Source organism: Macaca thibetana, chromosome 1 (genome assembly GCF_024542745.1).
Source record: "Macaca thibetana thibetana isolate TM-01 chromosome 1, ASM2454274v1, whole genome shotgun sequence".
In the NCBI taxonomy this organism is placed as follows: domain Eukaryota; kingdom Metazoa; phylum Chordata; class Mammalia; order Primates; family Cercopithecidae; genus Macaca; species Macaca thibetana.
In genome coordinates this window covers 10,933,713-10,945,395 of record NC_065578.1, presented here as the reverse complement: position 1 = coordinate 10,945,395, position 11,683 = coordinate 10,933,713, and the positions used below count along the sequence as shown (strand labels likewise).

Below are 11,683 nucleotides of genomic sequence, written 5' to 3'. Positions count from 1 at the left end.
CTGCTCCTGTAACCTCCCATCCAGGCCCTCTAAGCCTCTTGCCTGGCTTCAGGAGCACTGCAGGCTTTGGGGACACATTCTCCTTGTGGCTGGCATCAGACCTTAGCTCCATGGGCTCAGGGACAGGGGTGTCCTTGGTCCACCCCACAGTGAGTGGCCTGGTCTGTTTAATAAGATGGGCCCTGCGGGGAGAGGACAGGTTGCCCTGGCTCTCATTCAACCCCACCCCATTCTGATCCCTACCCCTTCCCTTTAACAGTACTCCTGGCTGCTCTTGGCCTGGTCCCAGCTGCCTGGGGCTTGCCCCTCACTGTTCTGGTCTCTCAGGGGCTCCTCTCCCTGCCCTACTTATCACCCCTCTTTCCATGGTAAGTGTCCAGGTCAAATGCTGCCCCATCCTGCCCCCTAGACCTCTCGGCTGATCTGCACACAGATCTCACCATGCAGGTCCAGCGACCTCCTCCACGCCTACCCAGATGTCTAACAGGCATCTCGTGAGGTGAGCGGCCCTCATCTGCCACCTCCCAACTGGTCACCCTTATTCTGCCCTCGTCCTCACACCCGACTGAAATCAGATCATGCCCTGCCTCAACTCTAATGCCACAGAGGCTCTCCAGCCCACTCAATGCCCCTGCGAGCCTTCAAGGCTGTAGGCGAGGGGTTAGCAATTACTGCCTGGGCTAGTGGTCCGTTATGTGAATAAAGTTACATTGGAACAAAGCCCATTTGTTTACAGACTGTCTGCTTTCCAGCTGCAATGGCTCAAAAGCTGCAAGATACCTTAGGCTGCAAAATTTTTTGTTTTTTTTGAGACAGAGTCCCACTTTGTCGCCCAGACTGGTACAATGGCGTGATCCCAGCTCACTGCAACCTCTGCCTGCCTCCCTGGGTTCAAGGGATCCTCCCGCCTCAGCCTCTAAGAAACTGGAACCACAGGCGCATGCCACCATGCCTAATTTTTGTATTTTTTGGTAGAGATAGGGTTTCGCCATGATGACCCGGCTGATCTCGAACTCTTGACCTCAGCTGATCGGCCCGCCTCGGCCTCCCAAAGTGTTGGGAGTACAGGCGTGAGTCACCACACCCAGCTCCGCAAAGTCTTTAATCCGGCTCCCAGTGTCTTCTTCCCCTTGCCCACTGTCCTCCACACACACCAGCCCCCTGGCTGCTCCTCCAAATGGCACACATGCCCTCACTGCAGGGCCTTTGTGCTGCTGTCCCTTCTGCCTTCAAGTCTTGCCTCCCACATCACAGTGAGCCCTCCCAGCCCACTGTCTCTCCAACTGCAGCGACCTGGCCTCTCCTCACTCTCTTTGCCCTGCACTTGCGGCCACCTAATATAGTGACGACATTAGTGAATTTCTTCCTCCATTGACCTAGGAGCCACACGAGGGCAGGCTGGTCTTGTTTTTGTTTTTGTTTTTTCCCTGCTGGATTTGCAGCCCATAGAACAATGCCTGACCCCCAGCAGGGGCTTGTAAATGTGCATTGAATAAATGACAACCGTCCTAGGCACCGTGCAGCCTTCAGCAGGCGTCCTGCCATTTAATCTGCACCGCAGCCCTGGGACTTAGGTTCCCTGTTTTAGAAATGAGGACGTGAGCTTAGAAGGGCTGCCTGCCCCGCCCAGGGCCTCAGAGGGGCGCCCCAGGGCTGGCGCCACAGCGCAGGCTCTAACCAGGACCACCCCACCATCCCCTCTTGCCCAAGTTGACTTGAGGCCGCTTAACCCACAGGAAACCTTCCTGCACCCCCACCCCTCACGCCGGGCTCTTCTGTCCATTTCTCTGCTCCTCGTCCCCCTCCCTCAGACTCCCCCCTCCCACTCCACCCCCACCCCTGTCCACTTAAGGGGGCTCACAGCCTCCCTCTTCTTCCCACCAAAAGAGCCTGAGGTCAGTTTCCTGTCCTCATGGACCTGCCCTCACGTGCGTGGGTCCTCCTCGGGTCCTCCTTCACCCAGTCGGATTTGAATCTAGAGGGGGCTCGGGCTGGGACCGCTAACGACCCCCGCAGGTCGTGGGCGGGAGAGCAGAGCGTGCTGCCCCGCGCTTGGCCCCGCCCAGCCCTGAGCCGTGGGCGAGGCCACCGACTTCCGGCACAGGTTTTGCTGGGTCCTCCGCAGGCAAGGCACGTGGTCTCAGGGCAACTTTTGCACGTGCAAGATGAGCGACTTTCTCTTGGCCATCAGGTCCCTGGGAACTTCCTCCACCCTCTGCCCTGAATCCTGTGGCAGCATCATTGGGGTCTGGGCTTCCTCCACCAGGCGTGCCTCCTCCTGGCTCCTTCCCACACCTAAGGCTGCCTCCTGGAGCCCCCGCCCCACACCTGGGATACCCCTAGCCATGCCCCCACCACCTGTGCCTCCTAGGCTGCAGGACATGCCCCCGGCTCCCATTGGCAGGAACCCCAGGGGCAGGACATCCAGGTCATGGACACTCGCATCCTCACCCATTCCCAATAGGTGCGATGCCCCGTCCAGGGATCTCAGATATGGCTGGCACACCATGGCCCTCATGGCTGAGGACACCCCCGTGATGGGCCCCCAGGATCTGGGGGGCAGCCCCCACCCTGATCACGACCTGGAATGCCTCATCCTGGACGTCCTTCAATGAGCATGTGCCCCAGGGGGCCTCAGTCTGGATCTCCCATGGGTCACCCAGGTACTATGCCTCCATAGTATGCGTGGACCTCCTCCACTGATGCCGCCTCGTGGATACACTGGCTCTCCCCAACCCCTACCCTATGGCTTCCAGCGGAGGCCTCTCCCTCCACCCAGGCCCACTCCCTAGCCTCCAGTTCCCCCTCAACGCCCACTTCGGGGCCCTCTCCCTCAGTAAATTCACATTCTTCTTCCTCCTGTTATATCTTCCCAATATCTTTTTGATTCCTTGGACCAGAGATGCTGCAGCTCCTTGCAACTAAGGCACTAACCCTTTTCAGCCTTCCCATCTTCATTTTTAATGTCATTTTTTCCCCATAGAAGGTATTTCTTTCTCATATTGGTCTAAGTATTTTGCAAATGCAGAGGAAAATAAAACTATAACAAATTCCTTGTTTAAAAAAAGAAAGAAAGGAAAGAAGGAAGGAAAAGAAAAAGGGAGGAAGGAAGGAAGAAAAAGAAAGAAAGAAAGAAAGAAAAGAAAGAAAGAAAGAAAGAAAGAAAGAAAGAAAGAAAGAAAGAAAGAAAGAAAGAAAGAAAGAAAGAGAGAGAAAGAAAAGGCCAGGCACAGTGGCTCACACCTGTAATCCCAGCACTTTGGGAGGCCGAAGTGGACGGATCACAAGGTCAGAAGTTCAAGACCAGCCTGGCCAACGTGGTGAAATCCTGTCTCTACTAAAAATACAAAAATTAGCTGGGCGTGGTGGTGGGCACCTGTAATCCCAGCTACTCGGGAGGCTGAGGCAGGAGAATCGCTTGAACCCAGGAGGCAAGGGTTGCAGTGAGCCGAGATCCTGCCATTGCACTCCAGCCTGAGCAACAGACCAAGACTCCATCTCAAAAAAAAAAAAAAAAAAAAAAAGAAGAAAGAAAGAAAAGAAAAGAAAAAAAGAAAAGAAAAGGCTGGATGCGGTGGCTTATGCCTATAATCCCAGCACTTTGGGAGGCCAAGGTGAGTGGATCACTTGAGATCAGGAGTTCTAGACCAGCCTGGCCAACATGGCAAAACCCCGTCTATACTAAAAATATAAAAATTAGCTGGGTGGTGGTGGCGTGTGCCTGTAGTCCCAGCTACTGGGGAGGCTGAGGTAGGAGAATCTCTTGAACCCGGCAGGCAGAGGTTGCAGTGAGCCAAGATTGCGCCACTGCACTCCAGCCTGGGTGACAAGAGCAAAACTCCGTCTCAAAAAAAAAAAGGGTCGGGGACTGGTAACACTTACCTCCCCTACCTCTCTGGCTTGATGTGAGGGTCAGATGTTTAACAAATAAATGCCAAAGGACTTTTTAAATGCTAAAGCAACTGTTGAAGAGGAAGAGGTGATTACTGCTCCCTTCATAGGTCTGTGTGTCTAATCTTTCCTCCTAAACCTGGTGGATGGAAGCTTTTGTTCTTTAGGTTTATTTGTTTGTTTGTTTGTTTTTTGAAAAGAAGTTTCACTCTTGCCACCCAGGCTGGAGTGCAGTGGTACAACCTTGGTTCACTGGAACCTCCGCCTCCTGGATTCAAGAGAGTTTCCTACCTCAGCCTCTGGAGTAGCTGGGATTACAGGCGTGTGCCACCACATCTAGCTAATTTTTTTGTATTTTTAGTAGAGACAGGTTTCACTATGTTGGCCAGGCTGGTCTTGAACTCCTGACCCCAGGTGATCCACCCACCTCAGCCTCCCAGAGTGCTGGGATTACAGGCGTGAGCCACCACACTCAGCTTGTTCTTTAGGTTTTGACTGTCTTTTATCTCTAGTAATACCTTTTGCCTTAAAGTCAAATTAACTCCACCAGTTCCACTTTGGTCCCTACTTGCCTGATATAACTTTTTCATCCTTCTACCTTCAGCCTTCCCACGTCCATAATCTTAGGTTTGTTATTTGTAAGCATAATATAGCTGGTATTTAAAAAAATCTGATCTGGCCAGGCGCGGTGGCTCAAGCCTGTAATCCCAGCACTTTGGGAGGCCGAGGCGGGCGGATCACGAGGTCAGGAGATCGAGACCATCCTGGCTAACCCAGTGAAACCCTGTCTCTACTAAAAAATACAAAAAAAAAAAAAAAAAAAAAAAAAAACTAGCCGGGCGAGGTGGCGGGTGCCTGCAGTCCCAGCTGCTCGGGAGGCTGAGGCAGGAGAATGGCGTGAACCCGGGAAGCGGAGCTTGCAGTGAGCTGAGATCCGGCCACTGCACTCCAGCCTGGGCGACAGAGCGAGACTCCGTCTCAAAAAAAAAAAAAAAAAAAAATCTGATCTGACAATCCTGTATCTCGAGTTTAATTCACTTACAAATGTATGATTTTGACATATTTATTTTAACCATCTTATTTTTGTGCTTGCTAGTAGCCAAATGTTTCATCTTTCTCCTTTCTTGCAGTTTTAAGAATTGATCAAGGTTTTCTTTTTCTTCAGGTCCTCCCCGGCTCTTCACTGGCTTGGAAACTGCACATTTCATATCTTTTCTTTCTGTGGTTATCCTATACACACACACACACACACACACACACATATTTAGAGACAGCGTCTTGCTCTATCCCCCAGGCTGGAGTGCAGTGGTGCAATCTTGTCTCACCGCAACTTCCACCTCCTGGGTTCAAGCAATTTTCATGCCTCAATCTCCCTAGTAGCTGGGATTACAGGTGCCTGCCACCATGCCCGGCTAATTTTTACACTTTTAGTAGAAATCGGGCTTACCAAGTTGCTCAGGCTGGTCTGGAACTCCTGACCTCAGGTGATCTGCCCACCTCAGTCTCCCAAAGTGCTGGGATTACAGGCATGAGCCACCGCGCCCGGCTTCAAGATATTTTAAAATATATATTTAACAAAATCTAAAGTTGCCAGTATTTAATCTCCTTCTAGGTCAAAATAAAGGGCTTCAGCACACTCTGTTTCTGGTCAGATCGTCCTGAATTACACATTATTGTCTGGGAGACTAAACCATGTTTACTATTTCCTTTGTGCAGCTCAGATCTTCCTTCTGAAAAAAATTCCATGTGCCATCAAAAGATTCTTCAGATGTTTCTGTATCAAAGATCTATGGGTGATAAACTCAACTGTCATTTTTCTTAGTATCTTTATTTTACCCTCACCCCTGAAAGATAACTCACTGGTGCATAATTTTAGGTTGACAGTTATTTTTCTCACCACTTTGAATATATCATTCCACTGTCTTCTGACTTCTATTTTGCTGTTTAGACATCAGCTGCCAGTAATTGTCAATCTTTTTGAGACAATATCTTTTCTGTCTGGCTGCTTTTGGGAGCTTAATTTTTGTCTTTGGTGTTCTGAAGTATTCATTCATTCTACAACTTTGATAAAGCATTAACTGGGTGCCATGGGTGCCAACACTGTTCTAGGTGGTGAAGGTATAGAAGTGATTGAACCATGTTCTGTTAGAATGACTCTCTGTCATCCAGGCTGGCTGGGGTGCAGTGGCGCCATCATGGCTCACTGCAGTCTCGGACTCCCTGGGCTCAGGTGATCCTCCCACCTCAGCCTCCTGAGTAGCTGGGACTACAGGCACCACTCCAGGCTAATTTTTGTGTCTTTTGTAGAGATGGGGTTTCAGCATGTTGCCCAGGTTGGTCTCCAACTCCTGGGCTCAAGTGATCCACCCACCTTGGCCTCCCAAAGTGCTGGGATTACAGGTGTGAGCCACTGCGCCCAGCCTCTTTTTATTTATCCTGTTTGGGAATTGTTTAGCTTCTTGAACCTGAGCTTTGTTGTCTTTCCATTTTGGAAAATATTCTGACTTATCTCTCTGAATGTTGCTTCTCTTCCATCATCTCCTTCAGGAACTCTGGCTATATTTATATCGTTCCTTCTCACTCTATCCTTTGTGTTTTTTTTTTTTTTTTTCCAAGATGGAATCTTGCTCTGTCACCCAGGCTGGAGTACAGTGGCATGATCTTGGCTCACTGCAACCTCTGCCTCTCATGTTCAAGTGATTCTCCCACCTTAGCCTCCCAAGTAGCTAGGATCACAGGCACGAGCCACCACGCCTGGCTAGTCTTTGTATTTTAGTAGAGACGTGGTTTTGCCATGTTGACCAGGCTGGTCTCGAACTCCTGACCCCAGGTGATCCTCCTGCTTCCCAAAGTGCTGGGATTACAGGCGTAAGCCACTGTGCCTGGCCTTGAAATAAAGTATTTTTAAAACCACTGGGCTAGGGGAAGTCTAAGTTTCCTTCAAGTTCAAATTTGTGATACTGAATTGTCATCTTAGATATGACAATATTTTATGACAACCTGTTGACTCTGTAGATAGTTTCTGGACTTAGAGGTGTGTACCAAAGCACCTGACCACCTGTAGAACTGGGTCCTGAGTTCTGTTGCTAGTGAGGAAAATCTGTTTTACTTCCTGAAAAATTTTCCAATCTTTTGAGAACTTGTAGAAAGCACTCAAGAAATGTTCAGGCCGGGCGCGGTGGCTCAAGCCTGTAATCCCAGCACTTTGGGAGGCTGAGGCGGGTGGATCACGAGGTCAGGAGATCGAGACTATCCTGGCTAACATGGTGAAACCCCGTCTCTACTAAAAATACAAAAAACTAGCCGGGCGTGGTGGCGGGCGCCTGTAGTCTCAGCTACTTGGGAGGCTGAGGCGGGAGAATGGCGTGAACCCGGGAGGCGGAGCTTGCAGTGAGCCGAGATCACGCCACTGCACTCCAGCCTGGGAGAGACAGCGAGACTCCGTCTAAAAAAAAAAAAAAAAAAAAAAAAAAAAAAAAAAAAAAAAAAAAAAAAAAAAAAAAAAAGAAATGTTCATAGAATTGGGTCAAAGAGATGAATTGACTTGCCCGAGATCACACAGCTCAAAGCTGATGATGCTGGGATCCATGCCTAGGCAGCCGAGCCCAAAGCCAGGCTCCAGGCCACTGTGCCATGGGCTTCCCCGTGGAAGCTGAGCAGAGGGACACCAGCCTTGGGCCCACGCAGTCCTCTCCAGCTCCCCTCCCAGGCACGAGGGCACCACATTACTTTATCCAGACAGCCTCGGAGGCTGGGGCTGGGTCCCAGGCAGGGCTGTAGGGCCCCAAGTGCCCCGCACTCCTCACGCCCATCCCCTCCTCTGTACATTCATCCTGGGACCTTGACCAAGTCCCAAGGGCTGCAGGCCTCAGCTTCCTTGTCTGTCCAATGGGAGAAACGTTCTGGTGCCCCTCACCTGGGGGCAGGTCCGGCAGCAATGAGGTCAGCCAGGGTGGGAGGCCCCAGGCCACTCCTGCCCTCAACCAGCTAGTACCAGTCACAGGCCACCTGGACTCCTTCCCTCTCTAAATGATTACACAGTTGTACAGATAATGAGATCTAACATTTATTAAACACTTATGTCACACCATTTTCTGTCCTCACTAATACCCGAGTCAGGCACTATTATTGTTCCCATTTGCAGATGAGGAAGCTGAGGCACAGTGAAGTTAAGAGACAGTGTCTCTTGCACAGCCAGTTACAGAGTGCATAGGGGATTTAATCCAAGGCTCACTGACTCCAGAGCCCATTTAGAGACACGGTGTGAGAACTGGCATTTCCAGGCCATTCTAGAGACTCTCAGAACCGGCCTGAGCTGGGGCCCTGTCTGGTCCAGAACTGCCGCTCTGGTCCAGTTCTGGTCAACTGGAGAAGGCAGTGACCTCCCATGGGGCAGCTTCTCTGGCTTCTTCATGTGGAAGGCTCAGCTTTGTGAAAACAAGAAATAGATTTGCAAACTGGACAAGTGTGACTTCAGTCCTGATATGGTTTGGCTGTGTCCCCACCCAAATCTCACCTTGAATTGTAATAATCCCCATGTGTCAAGACCGGGGCCACGTAGAGATACTCAAATCATGGGGGTGGTCTCCCATACTGTTCTGGTGATGGTGAATAAGTCTCATGAGATCTGATGGTTTTATAAATGGGAGTTCCCCTGCACGGGCTCTATCTCTTGCCTGCCGCCATGGAAGAAGTGACTTTGCTCCTCATTTGCCTTCCACCTTAGTAATGGTGAGGTCTTCCCAGCCATGTAGAACTTTGAGTCCAGCCGGGCGCGGTGGCTCAAGCCTGTAATCCCAGCACTTTGGGAGGCCGAGACGGGCGGATCACGAGGTCAGGAGATCAAGACCATCCTGGCTAACACGGTGAAACCCCGTCTCTACTAAAAGATACAAAAAATTAGCTGGGCGAGGTGGCGGGCGCCTGTAGTCCCAGCTACTCTGGAGGCTGAGGCAGGAGAATGGCGTGAACCCGGGAGGCGGAGCCTGCAGTGAGCCGAGATCGCACCACTGCACTCCAGCCCTGGGCTACAAAGCAAGACTCCGTCTCAAAAAAAAAAAAAAAAAAAAAAAAAAGAACTTTGAGTCCATTAAACCTCTTTCCTTTATAGATTACCCAGTCTAGGATATGTCTTTATTAGCAGCATGAGAACAGATTAATACAAGCCCTCTCCAGCAGGAAACCAGAGGCAAGAGGAATTTGCCTCCTGTGGTTGACAGTCTCTAGAAAGTCAGACACTATATAAACCTGCACGGTGCCCTACTTCCAAGTCCCTACAGACACGGGCCTTTTAAAAGGTGGTGAGAATGTCTGGTTGGAAAGCCTCGTTAGCACAGTGCAGCCCATCCATGGCTGAAGTCCTGGCCTCATCCTGGACCTGCCCTCCCATGTCCTCCCTCCTGGCTAATGGAAGCTCCAGCCTGCCAGTGAGGCCCACACCTCACAGTCCCAGGCTCGTCTCTGCCTCCTCCATCCAGCCCATCACAGGTCCTGTTGCTCTTCCTTCAGAGAGTGCCCAAGAGTTGACCACTTGTCACCACCCCCACCTCTATCCCCATCCAAGGCACCAAGGTGGTCCTTTTAGAATGCAGGCCAGGCCCAGTGGCTCATGACTGTAATCCCAGAACTTTGGGAGGCTGAGGCAGGCGGATCACCTGAGGCCAGGAGTTCAAGAGCAGCCTGGCCAACATGGTGAACCCCGTCTCTACTAAAAATACAAAAATTAGCCAGGCGTGGTGGCAGGCACTTATTATCCCAGCTATTTGGAAGGTCGAGGCAGAAGAATTGCTTGAACCCGGCTGCAGTGAGCCAAGATCGCACCATTGCACTCCAGCCTGGGCAACAAGAGCATAACTGTGTCTCAAAACAAAACAAAACAAAAAGCTGGGTGCGGTGGCTCAGGCCTGTAATCTCAGCACTTTGGGAGGCCGAGGTGGGTGGATTATGAGGTCAGGAGATGGAGACCTTCCTGGCTAACACGGTGAAACCCCGTCTCTACCAAATATACAAAAAATTTGCCGGGCATGGTGGCGGGCGCCTGTAGTCCTAGCTACTTGGGAGGCTGAAGCAGGAGAATGGCGTGAACCCGGGAGGTGGAGCTTGCAGTGAGCCGAGATGGTGCCACTGCACTCCAGCCTGGGCGACAGAGTGAGACTCCGACTCAAAAAAAAAAAAAAAAGAAATAGGATGTAAGGCAGACCTTGCCTGGCCCTGCCCAACACCCTCCAGGGGCTCCCATCTCATTCAGTCAGAGCTGGAGTCCTCAGAATGACTTGCTAAGCCTGCACATCTGACCCCAGCCACCTTCTGACCTCATTGTCTTCTTCTCTCCCCCCCAACCCTCTGCTCACCCACTCTCTGCCTCGGGCCTTGTTAGCTGTCACACTGCCTAGAACTTCTCATGCTAAATGGAATGCCCCGGGTAACTTTTCCCGCACCCTGGCATCCCCTGCCTCTGGAACATGGCCTCACACACAGTGGGCTCTGGGGCGCTTGTTGTTTGTTAGAAGCTCTCCCTGCGGAGCCCGCTGTGTGGAAGGAGCAGCCACACGGGTGCCTCCTCCACTGTGTCTGCCTGCCTCTGATGGCCCTCTGGCTTCTGACTGCCTGCACGGTCAGGGGGACACAGTGCCTGCAAATCTAAGCCATCCTCTCCCACTCCCTCAACAGCTCCTGGCCAATGACCGGAAAGCCCAGCTCCCTTGCTTTCATCGCAGACTCTGCTTCTGGGGCACACTCCAAGACAGGAGCTTTCCTCTGTCCTCTCCTGCAGAGCCGGTTCGACCTGGGAGCCTGGGACGATGAGGAACCAAGGTCTCTGGATACACTCCTCTGTGCGCGGCCCAGGTTCCATCATCTGCCCCCATTGCCTGGGCCAGGCCCCTGCCCTGGCTTTTCATTCCCTTTGGGAATCTGACACATCATGATGCAGGCACACAAGCCCTCCCGGGGCCAGGACACTGTATACACAAGAGAAATAGACTTGGGTCTTAGTCCCATTCCCCCTGGGTCACGCCCCTCTTCCACCCAGGGCGGCTACAGTCATGAACCTGACAGGTGTCCTTCTAGTCCAGGCTTTTTACCTGGACTATTTAACCACACATAAACCTAGGAACAACATATGGCATTGCTGTGAGGTTTGAAAATTCATCCCAGTGTCATTCTGCAATCTGCTTTGTTCACATTTGCAGGGGACCAACGTTGGTAGAAGGTCTGGTTTATCGGCTGTAACTGCTGCACTGTGCTCCATACGATGAATGGACCGTGGCTTACTGCTCCACTCCCTATAATGAATACTCCCTATAATGAATGGACTGTGGCTCACTGCACTGTACTCCATACGATGAATGGACCGTGGCTTACTGGTCCATACTCCCTATAATGAAGTCCGTCTCCTGACAGCGAGGCTGTTTCCAGTTTCTTACAACCACAGCTGCTCAGCAGCCCTCTGCCCGGAGCACAGCCCCTTCCCCACAGCAGCCTTCCTTCCTGGCCCAGAGGCCTGTGTCCCCTTCTTTCAGAGGTCTTGCCTGTTTGTAATCCTCCAGGTGGGAAGACTCCTAGGTTGAGAGAGCAGGCTCCCAAGATCACCACTGCAGCCCCGTCTGCTCGGCACCAGGCAGGTACTAAGCCTCCTTTTTTTTTTTTTTTTTTTTTTTTTTTTTTTTGAGACGGAGTCTCACTCTGTCGCCCAGGCTGGAGTGCAGTGGCCGGATCTCAGCTCACTGCAAGCTCCACCTCCCGGGTTCACGCCATTCTCCAGCCTCAGCCTCCCGAGTAGCTGGGACTACAG

The 11,683-nt window shown here is 51.6% G+C and overlaps 4 protein-coding genes and 1 pseudogene across 4 annotated transcripts in view; 3 read left to right on the top strand and 2 right to left on the bottom strand.

The window, feature by feature from the left end:
* Nucleotides 1-2,021, bottom strand: part of C1H1orf167 (chromosome 1 C1orf167 homolog) — a 28,302-nt gene extending 26,281 nt beyond the window's left edge. The window contains 2 exon segments of the mRNA XM_050789390.1: nucleotides 43-182; nucleotides 1,929-2,021. Coding sequence (XP_050645347.1) covers nucleotides 43-112 — 70 coding nt within the window. The 5' untranslated portion in view covers nucleotides 113-182; nucleotides 1,929-2,021.
* Nucleotides 1-11,683, top strand: part of FBXO2 (F-box protein 2) — a 122,113-nt gene that overhangs the window by 4,847 nt on the left and 105,583 nt on the right. The gene's annotated exons all lie outside the window — the stretch shown is intronic.
* The window catches only part of MAD2L2 (mitotic arrest deficient 2 like 2), a 407,166-nt gene that overhangs the window by 317,294 nt on the left and 78,189 nt on the right, over nucleotides 1-11,683 (top strand). The gene's annotated exons all lie outside the window — the stretch shown is intronic.
* CLCN6 (chloride voltage-gated channel 6) overlaps nucleotides 1-11,683 on the bottom strand; it is a 165,558-nt gene that overhangs the window by 82,048 nt on the left and 71,827 nt on the right. The window lies entirely within an intron of this gene.
* LOC126956968 (splicing factor 3B subunit 4-like) lies at nucleotides 1,913-2,840 on the top strand (annotated as a pseudogene).